The sequence below is a fragment of the Hyla sarda genome, chromosome 2 (genome assembly GCF_029499605.1).
Source record: "Hyla sarda isolate aHylSar1 chromosome 2, aHylSar1.hap1, whole genome shotgun sequence".
Classification (NCBI taxonomy): domain Eukaryota; kingdom Metazoa; phylum Chordata; class Amphibia; order Anura; family Hylidae; genus Hyla; species Hyla sarda.
Window position 1 is genome coordinate 50,351,478 of NC_079190.1, and position 19,872 is coordinate 50,371,349.

Below are 19,872 nucleotides of genomic sequence, written 5' to 3' on the forward strand. Positions count from 1 at the left end.
GACCCCATAGCGGTGCCTTGTGTCTGGAAAAAGAAAGTGTCATCAAATAAGAAATAGTTATGTGTCAAAACAAATGTGAGTAAATCAATAACAAATTCATTATGTGTCTTGAAGTGAATACTGCGTGTATTCAGGAATTTCTTTACCGCCGTGATCCCCAAATCGTGCCTAATATTAGTGTAAAGACTTTCAACGTCTATACTTGCTAACATGGTGGAATCAGTGACTGTTAAATCTTGTAATTTAGTGACAGTGTCCTTAGTATCCTTGAGATAGGATGGTAAGGAGGTGACTAATGGTGCTAAAAACTGATCTACATAGATGCTGGCACCCTGTGTGAGATTATCATTCCCCGAGATTATCGGTCGTCCTCTGAGTGGCTGTGTATTCTTATGCGTCTTCGGCAAAGAATAGAAGGTCGCAATTGTAGGATTTGGATTATATATAAAGTTATATTCATCCATGGAGATTAGACTACTCTCTTTCGCTGAGGTCAAGAGGGATTTCAGTTCCCTGAGGAAAGGAATTGTGGGGTCTGTTTTTAGTCTCTGATATTTAGTGTGATCCTCTAGCAAAGCCAGACACATACGGATGTATTCACTCCTATCTAAAAGAACCACATTACCGCCTTTGTCCGAGGCTTTTATTATAATGTCAGTGTTTGTTCTTAGATTTTCTAAAGCCTCTCTTTCACCTGCGGCTAGATTTGTGTATACCATCTTCTGTGTTGGTCTGATTTTTTCAATTTCCTTCACTACTAGATTTACAAATGTATCAATGCTGCCGTATTGTGAAAGAGATGGGGTCAATCTACTTTTCGGCCTAAGATTGGTTAGAGGTCCTTCGCAACCTCTAGGTCCCTCTATATTTTCCAAAAGAAGATCCTCCAAGACCTCAATAGCCTTCAGTTCATTACTCTGTGCAGTAAGTACTGGATCATTATGTTGCTGATGCCATTTATGGAGACATAATTTACGGGCAAAAAGATTAATGTCCTTGACCCATGTAAAGGTGTCAAATCTTGGTGTCGGGGTGAAGGACAGACCCCTTTTGAGTAGTGAAATCTCATTAGTGGATAAGGAATAAGAGGAGAGATTGATGATTTGTAATTCATCCATATCTCCAATTCCTGTATCATCCCCATAGTCAGAGTTCTCCTCTTCTCTTCCCAATCCTACATATGTGCAGTCGCTGGAGTATTCAGAGTTGATGCACTCCCTGTATTGCCCAAAAATGTTGGAAGTGCCTGAGGCACTGTTGGGCCTAAAAAACGCGTCATAGTTGTTTGTGACATAGATTGAGGACCCAATTGTCTCACCATATTGCCTGATGCCACAGGATGGTATGTCATATTCGCCTGTGATGTATTGGGGAATTGAGGATTTGTTCCTTGTATATTGCCCATATTTCCCTGTGTCAGCGGGGGATACGGCACACAGGAAACCATAGACGATCCAGAACCATTGGGTACTGCTCTGGATGGCTCCGACCATGTTTGACTACTTCTAGGGTTATTCGTATACGGAGGTTTTTTGTATTGAGGAACGTATGTCTTATTCTTGCCTCCTTTATATTTCCTTTTGGTGCTCCCACGTGAGCTGCTATTATCTGAAAGATATTCTTCTGTGCCTGAAGTATCAGTATCCTGATGTGACCTATACGGATGTGATTTGTAATGGGTAAAATGACCCTTCCTCTCACCTCTGTATGTGTATGCCTTGCCGTTTGCAAAATCTGTGTAGTCCCTTATATATTTGCTATGTTTCTTTTCTTTTAATTCGTTTTTGAAATTTTCCAAATTTTTTTGGAGTTTTACTTCCAAAGATGCGTATTCTGGATTATTAATAAAGGCCTGAATTTCTTTAATTTCCTTTTCTAGTTGGATATTCGTGGATTCCAGATGTCTTTTTTCGTATTCACACAGATAATTTATCATACGCAATGAATTTTCGGTTAGGAGTTGTTCCCAGCCTTGTAGGAACGCTAAGTCGTCCCTGTGTGAATTGGGTATAATAGGTATTCTCAATCCTCTATACACGATCTTTTGTTGCAAATATGTTTCAAAACTGGTGACTTCCCACCAGGACCTAACACAGTTTTTATAAGTCTTTGTTAGATTGCGAAACGCTTGCTGGATGTCAATCTGGTTTAATGGAAGGTGTTGAGTAGAAAAAACATGAGTGGCTTCAGTATTAAATTGATCTAGGCTAAATTTTTGTGATAAGAAACCTGCCATCATGCAGTGTCATGTAACATGAACGGGCAAAAAAAGGGCGAGAGCCCTAGAAAACACAAAAGAAACTTAAGTGCCCAGGGGGGGAACAGGGTTAAATAACCAAAAAGAACCTCCAAACCCCAGTCACCGAAGTGACGGGGTAAAAAACCCCTATTGAAAATTCCCTCCCAACTATAGTATATAAAACTTCACTTTTATTTCATTATTATTATAAAAAGGTCCCCTGTAGTGAGTAAAATTAGCAGACTATTCCCTCAACTGGTATAGCTTATCCTATCTGGAGTTCACTGTAATATGTGCTTGACAGTGGCTGCAGACCACTGTCGATTGGGGAAGGTGCTGCAAATAAAATATAATCGATCTGTCTCCCCTACATGTTTCGTGGTATGACCCACGTCCTCAGGGGTTAAGAGACAAATGGCCACGTGTATATGCAAGTGCATCCTTTTATAATGTCCGCTGGACACTCCCCATACCTTGGAACCAATAATAATAGCGCATAGACTTACCTGTTCCTATGCCACCTATCACTTCACCGTTTATTGCAGGTGCCTGGGGTTAAGGGATAACTTCCGGCGCTTATTGATGACATGTATCAGTCGCCGCACTTACCCGTATTTTCTTTTTGTTTACCTATTCTGTTACGTAGATCGCGCATGCGCCCTATCTCCGAGCTCGCCGTTCAATGTGCGATCAGCACTATGAAGACTCGCGCATGCGCGCGGACTTAAACCCAGGTCCGTAACTCAGCATGTCAACTGCGCATCTGCACGGATTTAGAATCTGGCTGATAGAACGTTATCTACCCAGTGAAGGTGACATATATGGATCACTCGAATTTCTATATATTAGGGTTAAGGTATCAGATAAAGTTGACTTATAAGGATCTAAAATAGACACCACATATAGTCATGAGTTGTACACTCTGGTCTCTATTATTGTCTATCTAACAAGTGTATTCCACTATTAATAAAGCGGTGGTATGATTAAATCCTAACTATCTTGTAATTAATTATCAGTTAGTTTATTGATTACTTTATTAATCTATATACTTGTACTACGAACAATTTATTTAGTTATCTTCTATCTTTTTATGGGTAAATACTATATCTATCCATATATACACGTTTTATGCCAAAAACCAATAAAAGATGGGGAAATACATTAGTTGTGTATCAATCAGAAAAAATATCAAATATGATGGTTAAGTTGCCCAGATTAATACCAATGCCACCTTAAATGAAAGAAATTTTTAAAGTATTTATTTGAATTGTACCATTTCTACTCATAAAAAAGCCGCGAAGGAGAAACCTTCATTAAGGCCATATGGGCTTCGTGTTCCCAGTCTATAGATCCATCTGGATTCTTCTTGTAACAATATTTTATCTATATTTCCTCTACGTGGGCCCAGTTGTTTCTGACAGATACCCCAAAATTCGATCTCGAATATATTCTGACCATGGACTGCCCTCATGTGTCTAGCAAGTGGCGTATCACTGTTTGTACGTATAGTACTCAGGTGTTTGGAGATTCTCCTCCTAAATTCTTGTGTTGTCTTACCAACATAAAGTTTGTGACAACTACAGCGAGCTGCATAGATTATGTTTTTGCTTGAGCAATTAATGAATTGTCTAATCTGATATTGACGTCCATCAAGTGGATTAGAGAACTCTTGAGTCTTGGGTAAGTATTTGCAGAAACTACAATGGCCACATGGAAAAGATCCTATAACACCCATCCGAGGTCTATTGTGGGTCTCCTCCAATGAGGGTAAATGACTCCGGACTAGAATGTCCTTAATATTGGATCCTCTCCTGAAGGTTACTTGTGGTCTAACCCCTACTACTTCTCTTAGATCTGGATCTGAATATAGAATCGGCCAGTATCTACGTAAGATATTGTAGATCCTAGTACTATATGCATCATATGTACCAATGCATCTGATTTTGTGTTCTGTGGCTACTCTGTTTGAGGTTAGTAGTTGTCTCCTATCACTATTATTCGCTCTCCTGTGTGCCTTCTTGACATGGGCCAGGGGATAACCCCTTGCTCTAAACCTCCTGGATAATTCTACAGATTCCGCCTCAAAGGTATCTTGAGTAGAGCAGTTACGCTTCGCCCTTAGGAACTGTCCTACAGGAATGCTTCTTCTAAGGGTGACAGGGTGCCAGCTTTGCCAGTGTAGAAGATTATTCGTCGATGTCGGTTTACGAAAAACTTTTGTTTGAATCGTATTGGTCTCATCAATCATAATAGTAAGGTCTAAAAAGTTAATTAGTCTACCCCCAAACTCTGAAGTGAAGTGCATACCAATATCATTGTGATTAAGAGCTTCTAGGAAGGATGTGAATAAAGTGCTCCCCCCATCCCACAAAATCAACACGTCATCAATAAATCTACCCCAAAATATAATGTGACTAGTGTAGTGCTCAAAATCATCAGAAAAAACAAACTCACTCTCCCACCACCCTAGAAAAAGATTAGCGTAATTTGGTGCACAAGTGGACCCCATAGCGGTGCCTTGTGTCTGGAAAAAGAAAGTGTCATCAAATAAGAAATAGTTATGTGTCAAAACAAATGTGAGTAAATCAATAACAAATTCATTATGTGTCTTGAAGTGAATACTGCGTGTATTCAGGAATTTCTTTACCGCCGTGATCCCCAAATCGTGCCTAATATTAGTGTAAAGACTTTCAACGTCTATACTTGCTAACATGGTGGAATCAGTGACTGTTAAATCTTGTAATTTAGTGACAGTGTCCTTAGTATCCTTGAGATAGGATGGTAAGGAGGTGACTAATGGTGCTAAAAACTGATCTACATAGATGCTGGCACCCTGTGTGAGATTATCATTCCCCGAGATTATCGGTCGTCCTCTGAGTGGCTGTGTATTCTTATGCGTCTTCGGCAAAGAATAGAAGGTCGCAATTGTAGGATTTGGATTATATATAAAGTTATATTCATCCATGGAGATTAGACTACTCTCTTTCGCTGAGGTCAAGAGGGATTTCAGTTCCCTGAGGAAAGGAATTGTGGGGTCTGTTTTTAGTCTCTGATATTTAGTGTGATCCTCTAGCAAAGCCAGACACATACGGATGTATTCACTCCTATCTAAAAGAACCACATTACCGCCTTTGTCCGAGGCTTTTATTATAATGTCAGTGTTTGTTCTTAGATTTTCTAAAGCCTCTCTTTCACCTGCGGCTAGATTTGTGTATACCATCTTCTGTGTTGGTCTGATTTTTTCAATTTCCTTCACTACTAGATTTACAAATGTATCAATGCTGCCGTATTGTGAAAGAGATGGGGTCAATCTACTTTTCGGCCTAAGATTGGTTAGAGGTCCTTCGCAACCTCTAGGTCCCTCTATATTTTCCAAAAGAAGATCCTCCAAGACCTCAATAGCCTTCAGTTCATTACTCTGTGCAGTAAGTACTGGATCATTATGTTGCTGATGCCATTTATGGAGACATAATTTACGGGCAAAAAGATTAATGTCCTTGACCCATGTAAAGGTGTCAAATCTTGGTGTCGGGGTGAAGGACAGACCCCTTTTGAGTAGTGAAATCTCATTAGTGGATAAGGAATAAGAGGAGAGATTGATGATTTGTAATTCATCCATATCTCCAATTCCTGTATCATCCCCATAGTCAGAGTTCTCCTCTTCTCTTCCCAATCCTACATATGTGCAGTCGCTGGAGTATTCAGAGTTGATGCACTCCCTGTATTGCCCAAAAATGTTGGAAGTGCCTGAGGCACTGTTGGGCCTAAAAAACGCGTCATAGTTGTTTGTGACATAGATTGAGGACCCAATTGTCTCACCATATTGCCTGATGCCACAGGATGGTATGTCATATTCGCCTGTGATGTATTGGGGAATTGAGGATTTGTTCCTTGTATATTGCCCATATTTCCCTGTGTCAGCGGGGGATACGGCACACAGGAAACCATAGACGATCCAGAACCATTGGGTACTGCTCTGGATGGCTCCGACCATGTTTGACTACTTCTAGGGTTATTCGTATACGGAGGTTTTTTGTATTGAGGAACGTATGTCTTATTCTTGCCTCCTTTATATTTCCTTTTGGTGCTCCCACGTGAGCTGCTATTATCTGAAAGATATTCTTCTGTGCCTGAAGTATCAGTATCCTGATGTGACCTATACGGATGTGATTTGTAATGGGTAAAATGACCCTTCCTCTCACCTCTGTATGTGTATGCCTTGCCGTTTGCAAAATCTGTGTAGTCCCTTATACAAAACAAAAAGAAAATACGGGTAAGTGCGGCGACTGATACATGTCATCAATAAGCGCCGGAAGTTATCCCTTAACCCCAGGCACCTGCAATAAACGGTGAAGTGATAGGTGGCATAGGAACAGGTAAGTCTATGCGCTATTATTATTGGTTCCAAGGTATGGGGAGTGTCCAGCGGACATTATAAAAGGATGCACTTGCATATACACGTGGCCATTTGTCTCTTAACCCCTGAGGACGTGGGTCATACCACGAAACATGTAGGGGAGACAGATCGATTATATTTTATTTGCAGCACCTTCCCCAATCGACAGTGGTCTGCAGCCACTGTCAAGCACATATTACAGTGAACTCCAGATAGGATAAGCTATACCAGTTGAGGGAATAGTCTGCTAATTTTACTCACTACAGGGGACCTTTTTATAATAATAATGAAATAAAAGTGAAGTTTTATATACTATAGTTGGGAGGGAATTTTCAATAGGGGTTTTTTACCCCGTCACTTCGGTGACTGGGGTTTGGAGGTTCTTTTTGTGCTTACAGCCCAACACTGCAGGATGTTTGGCATTTTCCAGAGAACACCAAGATTGGCAAATTCGCCATTGGCGCCCTGTGCTCTTCACAGATGAAAGCAGGTTCACACTGAGAACATGTGACAGACGTGACAGAGTCTAGAGATGCAGTGGAGAACGTTCTGCTGCCTGCAACATAATCCAGAATGACCGGTTTGGCTTTGGGTCTGTAATGTTGTGAGGTGGCATTTTCTTTGGGGGAAATTACCAAACCCCAAGGCCGAAGCCCGGGGTAAAAAAAAACCTTATTAATCAACCCTTAAAAAGTAACTTTTATTAAGGTATAACTAAACCTTTCCCACTTAATGCTTTAAAATCGCTACTGACAGGTGAAATATATTATAATGGGGAATCTCTCCCTTATTTCATAGTGCTGTGCTGCAGACACCAGCGCTGTACAGCTGTCAGAGCGCAGTTTAAAATACTGTAGATTGCCCACCCCTACATGTTTCGCCGCACCGCAGCGTTCTCAAGAGGTATGTGTGGCAGTTGTGAGGCATGTGAGGCATGTAGGGGTTGGCAATCTACAGTATTTTAAACTGCCATTGTTGTGCCATTGCCGGCGGGTCCCTGGCTGCGATCAGCAGCCGGGATCAGCCGTGCATGACACGGGCATCGCTCCGATGCCCGCGGTTATGTACAGGACGTAAATGTACATCCTGCTGCGTTAAGTACCACCGCACCAGGACGTACATTTACGTCCTGCGTCCTTAAGGGGTTAAAGAGTACCGCTCATGATCTTGTTAAATGTTATAATCCTCCCAGTTGACTGCCCCCATCATGATAAACCACCCCTGCCTTTATTTTTATTATTTGTTAGTTTTCTACCTTGCTATTGCTCTGTATTTTCTCCTCAGTCTCAGTCAGATTCACAGACTGGGAAGGGGTGTTCCCCAGCAAGTGTGACATCATCTGAAGCCATACAGGGGAGGACTTCCTCCCTCACTCTGCTACACATAGCAGTTCAGTGTGTGAGATGAGCTATGATTGGCTAAGACTGCTCCCCCCTCTCAGCATTCCAGACTGCATTTCCTGATTTTGGACTTCTGCCAGGCCAGCAGAAGTCCAAAGTCTGTGCAAGAGATGGGGGGGAAATGTGCTCTGGACAAGTAGGGAGACACCTAGCGGTAGCTTTTTAAACCCAAATAAAACATAGAAAACTTTTTTTTTTTTTTTTTTTTTTTTAAACAAAGTACATTAGAAATATATTTTATTTTACCATAAGGAGTGCAATAGCAAAAAATTTTTTAATGAGAGTGCCCATTTAAATATTTATTAGAATTTTTCACCTAAATACATTTAATAGTAACATTAAAAATATTACATATAAAAATGTATCACATTAATCAAATAAGTCCTACAACCCTCCCCCCACCCCTCTTTGTGCTGCCTAGGTCTGGAAAAAAAAACCACATATTCCATTAGTCACTATTCCAATGTCCCCATGACCTATCAAGCAGCTTCCGCTTGTTAATCGAATTTTTAACTTTTTTAACTCTAGCAACCAAAGCCAGCCAGTATTGTACCTTTGGACAAATTGGATCACAACATTTCCGTAAGATCACTTGTTTTGCCAATGTAAACAAATTGTTCATAAATTCATTAAGTGTACCCTATTTCCTAACATCTCCCAAAATGGCCATATTAATTGAGACAAACAATTCCGATAATCCTAATCTCCTTTCTATCTCAGCATATCCATAAAGGGGACAGAGTTATTGGCAGATGAGGGTGGGGTTATAAGCACTATCTACCTGTATATTTAGGTTTGTGCGGGCGAGCCTGTTGTCAGTTTCCCTTTAAAAGCAAAATGGCTGGTCCCATAATAATGTACAAAAAATGGAATGGATTTAAAAAAAAGAACATGTTTTAGTATTTGTCACTAGTTAGGTAACAAAATCTTGGTTATATATTCCCTTGGAACTAACAGGGACTAATGTTTAACCCTAACATAGCCCCTTTAAATGGGCACTGTTAGATCAAAAACTTTTTATGTTGTACATCTTTGCAAAACAAAAACCTTTCTAATATACTTCATAAATATTTTTATCTTCTTTTTATAGGAAAATCGGCTTATAAAAAGACCCCTAGGGGTGCCCATACCATCCAAAACATAATCCTGTCCAACTGCAGCATCGCCTTTGTCCAAGCTGAAGCACAAGCAGGGACAAAGTCCAGTAAGTAAGGGCGGGACTAGCAATCCTCTGTGCTCACTCTTGTCCTATCAGACTGCAGCGTGAAAGAGGAGGGGATTACAGAGCATCCTGCAGTGTTTGGATGAAGAGACCCAGCACAGCACAGCAGTCTCAGGGAGGAACTCAAGGAGGAAGGGAATGCATGGTGAGTGAAGGCCTGCTCAATGCTTGCCTCGGACATGCCCCTCCCTGAGCAGTAGATGTCAGAATGAGTGAGCAGCAGAACAGAGGGATTTCTAAACCAAATACAGAAGCTAGACACATAAAAACAACATGTAAAGCATCTGCATGACCTTGTGAGTAACATATATAAGCATTATTTTTTTCTGTGATTTAAAAAGGCATGCTTTAAAGGGTACTCCGGTGGAAAACACATTTTTTTTTTTAGTTTTTTTTTTATAATCCACTGGTGCCAGAAAGTTAAACAGATTTGTAAATTACTTCTATATAAAAATCTTAATTCTTCCAGTACTTAACAGCTGCTGTATACTCCACAGGAAGTTTTATAGTTCTTTTCAGTCAGACTACAGTGCTCTCTGCTGACACCTCTGTCCATGTCAGGAACTGTCCAGAGTAAAAGCAAATCCCCATAACAAACCTATCCTGCTCTGGACAGTTCCTGACAAGGACAGATATGTCAGCAGAGAGCACTGTGGAACTATACAACAGACTGGAGAGAACTATACAACTTCCTATGGAGTATACAGCAGCTGATAAGTACTGGAAGGATTAAGATTTTTAAAAAGGATTAAGATTTTTTAAAAGTAATTTACAAATCTATTTAACTTCTTTTTGACACCAGTTCATTTAAAAAAAATGTTTTTCACAGGAGTAACCCTTTAACTCCCAAATCTGTTGTTTAAAATAGCATTTTTTATTCAAGCTGATTTTAGTTTTTTTTTTGCATCTTTGAGAAACATGTTACAGTTTATCTTATGGATATGTACCTGGTCTCTTAAAAAAGGACAAACCAACATTCATTAACTAAATCAAAACTGCACTGTGGGAACAAAAGCAACAAAAGTCCAGATGGTTCTTACCAGTCACATGTTGGTAGCGTGTCCTCCCCAGCATAGAGTGCATAGCATGCCCCATTTCATGGAACAGATTCTCCATCATACCAGGGGTTAGCAGCGTTGGGGAGCCCTTTGTGGACTGTGGGAAGTTCAACATTAGAACTACTACAGGCAACTGATATTCTCCGTTTTCTTTAAGCCTCCCGCCACGAATTGTGAAGTGACAGTCCTATTAAAGAAATCATCAAGACATAACACTGTTGCTGTCTCTATTATCTTTATAAATCCATCAAGTTCATTAAAACGGAATAAAGACAAAGAGGGCTAAACTAGGTGGGAGATCTGTAAAAAGCTGCATATATGCCGTCCTGGCGATGCTGCCCATCTTTTGCCCATTACTCCTTCTTTAAATGTTTATATTGTATTTTGAACATGTCTTAATAAAATGTATATGTATTTTGCACTGATTTGTGAGTAGGTTTTTCAGTGTAAACATACCCTAAGGAATGGTGTACGGATGCAGAATGGAACAAGCAAAGAAGAATAACTATATGAGTTACATTATATATATTAATCCCAGAGCATTTTTTATTTTTTATTTTAGAAGATAAAACCCTTTACGTTGTTGAGTACATATTTCACTTGCATATATCTGGTGATCCAGCATAGTATTTCTCCGACATGGTTCTGCTAGATCAAAAAAATTATGCATGCAACATTCTGCGATCTGGCAAGTTGACTGGTCTGGTGTCTCATCCCATTTCAGCCTATGGACCACTACAGGAGATTCCGGGTGCAGTTTCTTGCATATGATGTTCCTATCTGGGGCAGCTCTGCATCAGCGGATGTAAGTAAACTAATCCTTGTATTAGTCGTGGTGGTGACAGGGTTTTGTCCAGCCATGTGCTAGAAAATGCCATCAATGTCAAATTAGCTCTAAACTGGCATCAATATCTAAAACTAAGGCCACCACATCTTTGGCTACTCCAGGACACAGTACCACCCCTGAACATGTCAGTAGAAAGGGAAAAAATGGTGCAGTGAAGTTGCACTGCATCTGAATATATCCTCAGGACTCGTAAGTATTGTGAAGATGTCAATGGGGGACATTTACTAATCTAGTCTATTCTGGGTATGCTTATAGACCAGCGTATGTGGTAGTCTCCTGTCTATTGTGCTCCTAATTTAGCAAAGGTCTCACAGCCCTTGATAAATTCTGTGTTCAGACTTCAGGGTCTACAGCTTAAACTGCAACATGGTCTGACATTTCAGCGTATTTTGGGCAGATGCGACTTGTCGCACAAAAGTCGCACTAGATAAATTCAGCACCAATGCATTTTCCAATGCATTTCCGTCTAAAATAGACTTGCATGCATCATGTTCTAAAAATCCTCTACAGCAAAAGTCGCACATATTTAGACTGCGACTTTCTGTGCGACAAATTTAGACAAGAAAAACCAGTCTAAATCCTTTGATAAATCTCCCCCAATATGTTTATTTACTGACACATAACAGTCCCCAAATTACAGTGGTTTACCTAGAACTGCAGCACATTGGGTACAAGCAGGGCCGGTGCCACCTATAAGCCAGGTAGGCAACGGCCTAGAGGGCACAGTGGATGAGGGGGGGTCACAGCTAATCATCACAGTGGTGCGGCCCATAAGTTTAAAACCACCCTGCCTGTTGGTGTAACATCCTGGCAGGCAAAATAAAATCTCTTGCACTAGCTGCATAACGCTGAGCCGGGATGTAAACAAAGATCACATGACTAGCTTCCCCCCAATCACCTCCAGGCCTGAAGCAGGAGTCCGGGCGAGTGCTGGACTCACCAGCTCCTTGTGGCAGCGGGCAGCATGGAAGAACCCAGAAAAAATTTAATATGGAGTAAAATAAAAAAATAAAGGATTGCGTACAGAATTCACCGTAAAAATAACATGATTACAGCATTACCAAATTTATAGAGATGCTCTTACTGTATGTTTTACCAGATTACAAAAAAATGTTAATAAAATCTTATTTAAATGACACTTTGCATCACCATCCTCTCACCCGGGGCTTTCCCCAGTTTACATGTTGATGACACACTTTTTAGGAATGCGTCATTTCACAACGTGATAATTCAGTCTTAGGAGTGTGTGTTAGGACATCTTATGTCATACTCCTGCTGTGAACTGCTTCCAATTAGAGATGAGCCAACTTACAGTAAATTCGATTCGTCACGAACTTCTCGGCTCGGCAGTTGATGACTTATCCTGCATACATTAGTTCAGCTTTCAGGTGCTCCCGTGGGCTGGAAAAAGGTGGATACATTCCTAGGAAAGAGTCTACTAGGACTGTATCCACCTTTTCCAGCCCACCGGAGCACCTGAAAGCTGAACTAATTTATGCAGGATAAGTCATCAACTGCCGAGCCGAGAAGTTCGTGACGAATCCAATTTACTGTAAGTTCGCTCATCTCTACTTCCAAATTACACACACATGCATATGATCCCTTGACCAAATATACAAATACAACAGAAGGGGAAGCAATAAAATACATGACACCTACACACTGGGTGACACCTACAGACTGTAGCTGAGACACTAGAACAGTGGTCTCCTATCTGCAGACCTCCAGAAGTTGCAAAACTACAACTCCCAGCATGCCCGGACAGCCAACGGCTGTCCGGGCATGCTGGGAGTTGTAGTTTTGCAACATCTGGAGGTCCGCAGATTGGAGACCACTGCACTAGAATGTCGTGAAACACAGTTTGGAAAGCTCTCTTCTAATCCCTAAAACATACATTTTCCTTTCTACAGAGCAACATGACCCTTTTTTTTTGCATGTTCTCTAAACCATTGTGGGATAAATGAGAGTGAATTTTTATTGGGGGAAATTTTTTTTTGTATTTCAAAAGATTTTTGACTTAAGGGGAGAGGAAAATGAGGTATTACCTAGGGTGGGAAAAATCCTTGCACCAGCCCTGGGTATAAGGCTTGGTAGGCATTTCACCAATTGGATGGCATGCAAGGAGAAGTCTCATACTGAAAAACGTATCCCCTATTCGCAGGATAGGGAATAGGTTTTAGATCGCAGGGGTCCGACCACTGGGACACCCCGCTCTCCCCGGAAATGCAGTGTCATGACCCCCACCACATATCTCTATGTTAGAGACGTTCAGCTATGCTTTGGGCGGGGGTTCTGACACTGCATTTCCAGGGAGAGCCGGGGCCCCATACAGGAGATCGCAGGGGGGTCCCAGCGGTCCGACCCACCGCAATCTAACACTTATCCCCTATCATGCGGAGAGGGAATACGTTTTTTTCAGTATGACATATCTCCTTAAAAGGGGTTAACCAGGATTGGAAAATAAAAACCGATTTCTTCCAAAAACAGCACTACACCTGTCCTCAGGTTATGTGTGGTATTGCAGCTTAGCTCCATTGAAGTAAATATCACACACAACCTGAGAAAAACATGCCTTGAACTGAGGTCTAGCCAGATTTTATATAATTTTTGTGTGGCGTTCAAGGCTTACCTGTGGAGGTTTTTCTGCCCGATGAAAAAAGTCACAGTAAATATAACCCAAAATGCCTTCACTTTCATGTACAACAGCCTAGGAGAAAGAAAAAAAACAAAAAAAATCAGTAAAGAATGGTTTTCAAATATCATACTAAAAGGGTTACAGTCTTGCTACAGCCTGTTTCTTCCCACACTGGAGGTCCATCAAGATGTGATGCCATATTATAGGACTATGACAACCAATCATGTCACTGCTCTGGGGAGGCATCATCACAAGGTTGTGCCAAGATGGGTCATATGATCTATCCACAGACATGATCTTGATATGTAATGAGGAGGACTGGAATGGTTCACAGTGGCGGAAACACAGAATAAAGCACAGCAGGTCCTCCTGCACAAAAATGTTTTGCGTATGTTTTAAGTGCATCTTGTGTTTTTTGAAGCCTTTTTGTGGCATTTTCCCAAAATAGTGTGTTTTGGCACATACAGTTGTATGGTTCATTGATTTCTTTTAGAATGAAATGATTTGCTATGTTGCCATTACAAGCTATGTAAGCCCTGGCATGCAGTCATGTAGGCAGATAGGCATCCATTTGGGAGGATCACCCGCCTATGAGTAGTTGGACGTTGTTTACAATGACATTTTTCAACTTTTTTCCACAAATAATGAATTACCAACTTCCTGACGTCCTCTGACCACACCTCTCCCTTCTCTGGTTGCTCGGAATAAAGAGAAATGCCAAGAAGTTGGTTGAAAAGTGAATTCAATCCTTCCATGCAGGCGCCAAGGGAGAAAAATGGAGAGTACAAACTGGGCTCTATGTTATACCTAAGGGAGACATAAAAATAAAGGCAGCCTGTTAGTAGACTAAGAACAGAAGTGTGCCAACTAATGCTTATCGTCAGTAATGTTTCCATCTATGGGTCAATTCAAAAACAAAAAAAAGTGACTTTGTCCTACTAAATACCAGTGCCAGCCAGATGGCAGTGACCAACCAATGGAAAGAAATCAACGGGATTTCTTAACACAATCTTAGTTTTAGAAAAACATATTTGGCTCGAAGAGCAGAAAACATTTTCTACGTTTATTGTCTCCATTGCTTAAAAATCTGTTGACCGAATAGCCAGGCTATATAAGGGTAAACTGTACCCATGGCTTACAGAGCACACCGCATAGAGGCCCAAACACTCCAACACAGATAGCAATCCCATATACCAACACAAAGTACATTCATACATGCTGTATATGGATCCATAAAGGAGAGGAAAGGATTTTGTTACAAATTTCATAAATTTTTGGTTTTAAAGTATAAGGCCAGGTCTTTAGCACAGAGATCAGTTTTGTTGTCTGTTCTTTTGGCCTAAGGAGAGAGTTTAATGTGTTGAAAAGTCACTTTGGGTTTTTAGACAGAGAGGAAATTAGGGAGGTGAAATATGTTTGTTTGTCAAGATGAAGCGCAGAGTAATAGGATTTTAGAATGAATTTGTAGTGTAGATAGTCTAATGAAGTCTTAGTTTTCCTCCACAGAAGTTTAGCTCACCTAGAGCAACGCCAAAGAAAGCGGGTTCTTAGTGTGTGCCAGGGTTGCTGCTGTCTGTGTCAGGAGGTTGGTATTTTGGGGGGTGCTGTTTCGTCCAGGTTAGACTTGAGGGTGTCATGTAATGTTCAGCTGCTAGATTGGGGCAGGAGAGGGAGGAAATTGGGGACAGTGAAGATTGTTGAGTGTCTATAAGTTGATTGGTGTTTATGGCACGTAGGTTTCTGTAAGTGTACAAAGTTGGAGTGTCCGGAAGAGGATAAGAGTTTTTCATAGAGAGAGAGAGAGAGGAGGTTGCGGTCAGCGAGCTCAAAAGGAGAATTAGTCAATTTAGAGACAGGGCAAAGTCTAGAGAAGATCAAGTCCAATGTATTCCCATCCTTGTGTGTGGGAGAGTCAGTAAGCTGTGAAAGGCCAAAGGAGGAGGTTAAAGATAGAAGCAGAGAGGCAGATGAGGAGATATCAATAGGGATATTAAAATCACCCATGATGAATGGGCCCTGGAAGGTAATGGAAGGGCCCCATGGGATGGGCCCCCCATTCCCCCTCCTTCCATGTTTTAGATAGATGATGTAAAAAAAAAAAAAAAAGAGGGTAAGGAAGTAGGTGAGGGATATAAAGAGTTAACATTGTTATTAACTTGTACTTGGAGTCTTTTATTACAGGTTGTTGTGGTTGCTGGGCAGAAGAAAAGGAGATGCGGATTGGCTATCTAGGCCACGGCGGGAAAACATAGGTCTATTTAAGAAAAGGACGACTGGGCAGTTAGCTAGTCAAAGAAGAGTTACCTGAAGAAATAACAGCGGCTATGATGTCCAGGTCGTCGGCGGAAGATTCGCAGTCGGGTGCCAGCCTCCCGGTGAATGATTTATACCGGCTATTGCTGGATAGAGCCTCCGGACCCGGCGGCGACGAGTGGCTACGCCGGTGCTTAGAGCTACAGGTTCCTGCGCACAGAGAAGAGGGCGAGCTGTTACCGTCTGCACCTAGCTCTCCTGCGACCAGGTCCGCGATGTCCGGCAGGCAGAAAGGAGCGGAAGAAGCGGAAGCAAGCGAGTTTGGAGCGGCCGCGTCCATGGTGTTTGACGTCAGCAGCGCAGGACAGGTTTCCGGTGACGTCATTGAAAGCTTGCCGGAAGCCGAAGAGCAAGCGGAGCAACCGCGATGGTCGCTACGCAGCTCCAACCGGCCGAAGAGGAAGAATTACTCTCCGGAAGCCGCAAGACACAGCCGGACCGCAAATAAGAAGACGCCCGTCCCTCCCTCCCGTTCAGTGAGTTCAATTGCTCCTATCGGAAGAGAGGAAGAGATCCAAGCACCTACAGAGAGGGCATCGATCGGTGAGTATGATGCCGCTCAATCTCTTATGGGTATTAGGGAGCTAGCCGGGTTGTCTGGTTCTACTCCTGGGCACGGTTTACTTGCTGGTATGGCGGCGTTTTTCAATATGTTCGCCGCCACGCGAGCAAGGGGACAGGCAACCCCCCCTCCCGGTGGTCCGGCAAATCCTAGTGCTGCATGGTCGGTTTCCCGCAGCAGCGATTCGGCTAAGGTACAAAGTACACTGCAGTCGGGTGAGGAGCAAGTTGCATCCTCCCCTCACTGTAGGATAGAGTTGAACAGTTCAAAGGATACAAATAAAGTCCAAGAGGTTATTAGTAATACAGTAACAGGGATTGCTGCGCAGAGTAGCGATATGCCAAAAGATCCAGATACTCTCCCATTAGGGTCGGTACCGGGTGTGTGCATGAAGGAGGCCATGGTATGTGAGTTGTCGCCCCTCGGGTTCCACCTGTCAAATGTGGTCAAAGAGAAAATCTGGAAGGGAGAGTATATGGATATTTTTTCCTTACTGCCATCAGTAAAAGAATCCCAGAAAGTTAGTGATAAAAAAGAGGAGAAAGATGAGGATAAAAAAGATATCAACCGATTAAGTCATTCAACAATTGGATACAAGCATTCTGTATATTTGCAGCAGTAATGGGGGAGAAAAAGCCCAACCTATGTTCGGGACTTTTACAACACATGGACATAATATTGGAGGCGTATAGAAATTTGTGGGGAGTAGCATGGATTGGGTATGATGAGATGTTTAGACATAAAATAGCAGTACATCCCAATTTGAAATGGGGCCAAAAAGATGTGGGCCTTTGGTTAAATGTAATGCTCCCCACGCAAAGGTCTTGCAGTTATCTGCCATCTGGTCAGAGCTCCTTTCGGAAAGGAGTATGCTTTGCGTTTAATGAAAATCAATGCAGATGGCAGGCAAACTGTAAGTACCGTCATGAATGTTCACACTGTGGAGGTAGCCATGCAGTATTCAAATGCTTCAAGAAGATCAACATATCCAATAATAACCCCCACCACAGTAGAGAGGCGGTTTCTAAAAGCATGGACGCCAGTGAACCTCAAAGGAATGTCCCCCTTCCTAAGCAGGTATCCAGACACAATGAAAGCTAAATTATTAGAGGATGGTTTTGATATGGGTTTTTTTGTTCCAGAGTATGAAGGGGAGGGGTGCATATGGGTGGATAACTTGAAGTCAGTATTTCAGCATGCGGATATTGTTAGAGAGAAAATCAGGAAAGAAGTTGAAGAAGGTAGAGTAGAAGGTCCGTTTGATGCTCCCCCTTTCAAAAATTTCAGACTCTCCCCATTAGGTATTATCCCTAAAAAAGAGCCGGGAACATTTAGACTGATACACCATTTATCCTATCCGGATAAGACTTCTCTGAATGATACAGTGAATAGTCACAAATTTTCAGTAGAATATGCTTCATTTGACTCTGCCTTGGACAAATTGAGAAAGACTGGTCAGGGTGCTTTGTTGGCCAAGGCAGACATCAAATCCGCGTTCAGGTTGCTGCCAGTTAGAGAATCCGGATATAATTCCCTGGGTTTTCAATTTGAAAATAAATTCTACTTTGATAAGGCACTGCCTATGGGCTTCAGATTGTCTTGCTTTTACTTTGAGGCATTTTCTTCTTTTTTAGAATGGTCGGTTAAGCAGATATGTCCGGTAGGGCAAATGGTGCACTATTTAGATGATTTTTTGTTTATAGGTCAAGAGAGCAGTGATGACATTAAATTTTTATTTAAAGCATTTAGGGAGATTTGTTATGAGTTTGGTGTTCCATTAGCTGAAGAGAAAACTGTTTTGCCATGCAGGAGGTTAATCTTTTTGGGGATAGAAATCGATTCCTTCTATATGTTATTCTTTTTGCCAAAGGAAAAAATTGTTGAATTGTTAAATAGAATAAATAGTTGTTTGGTTAAAAAGAAAGTTCAGCTGAGAGATTTGCAGAGGTTGCTTGGTTTATTAGTCTTCGCCTCTAGAATAATTCCGATGGGTAGAGTGTTCTCAAGGAGGTTATATCTAGCTACTAGTGGAGTTAGGTCCCCTCGGCATCATATAAGGATTAATAGACCCCTTAAAGAGGATTTATCGTTGTGGGCGGAATTTTTAGAAAACTATAATGGGGCTTCTGTGTGGCAAGCAGAATTTGCTAGTTGGACAGAATTAGGTATTTTTACGGATGCTGCAGGGGCATTTGGTTATGGAGCATACTTTAAGGGGCAATGGTCTGCTGAGCCGTGGCCTATAGCATGGATAGAAGCAGGGGCTACAAGTAACATAGTTTTATTAGAGTTATTCCCGGTGGTGGTGTCCCTAGCAATCTGGGGTGCAGCTTTCAGAGACAAGAGAATTATTGTGCATACAGACAATAAAGGTGTGGAGTTTGCAATCAATTGTCTATCTTCTAGGTCGGTGGAAGTTATAAAACTGCTCCATCATTTAGTTTTGTTGTGCTTGCGATTAAACATATGGCTTAAAGCTTCTTATATTAAAGGTGAGGTTAACTGTATAGCTGACGCCCTTTCCCGTGGACAGTTCCGCAGGTTCCAGCAGTTGTGTCCAGAAGCAGCAAAAGAAGGGATACAATGCCCACCACATTTATGGGACCTAATTTGGGAATAATGCAGGAGTATTTGAAGAAGTTGGTATCTGACAAAACTTTGGTAGACTATAGCAAGTTTTGGTCAGGATGGTGTTCTTTTTGTGAAAAGAGTGGTTTTAATGTCGATAATTCAGATGTGAATTGCGCACTGTTGTTTCTGGCAGAGTTATTACATAAAAAGTTATCACCAAGCTATGTGTCTAATGTGTTAGCTGGTGTGTCGTTTTTCCAGAGGTGGTTGGGTTGGAGAAGCATTAATTCCTTCTATCAAATAAAGCAGGTGCTAAAGGGTTATCGGAGTACGAAAAGAGTTAAAGACAAGAGACCCCCGATAGTGTTTAGTACTGTGCTTAAACTGTGCAAGGCATGTAATGAAGTGTGCAGAGACGGTTTTGAAGCAGTCCTGTTTCAAACTGCCTTTGTAATAGCTTTTTTCGGGGCACTCAGAGTAGGTGAATTCACAGCGAGTTCAAAACATGTCCCAGCACCGTTAGAAGTAAGCGATATCTCCATAGCAAAAGATAGTTTAGAGATAAACATTAAAAAATCGAAAACGGATCCATTGGGGAAGGGCAAAAGATTGCACATTTTTAGCCTCCC

The 19,872-nt window shown here is 41.6% G+C and overlaps 1 protein-coding gene across 2 annotated transcripts in view; it reads right to left on the bottom strand.

Annotated features, from left to right (window-relative positions):
• Nucleotides 1–19,872, bottom strand: part of MIPEP (mitochondrial intermediate peptidase) — a 157,225-nt gene that overhangs the window by 85,156 nt on the left and 52,197 nt on the right. For both annotated transcript variants that reach the window (XR_008889532.1, XM_056561766.1), the window contains exons 11-13: nt 14,451–14,604; nt 13,792–13,869; nt 10,298–10,502 (exon numbers count right to left, since the gene is read on the bottom strand). Coding sequence is in view for 1 of the 2 variants with exons in the window: in XM_056561766.1 (XP_056417741.1) it covers nt 10,298–10,502; nt 13,792–13,869; nt 14,451–14,604 (437 nt within the window). In the remaining variant the exon portion in view is untranslated. The remainder of the gene's footprint in view (nt 1–10,297; nt 10,503–13,791; nt 13,870–14,450; nt 14,605–19,872) is intronic.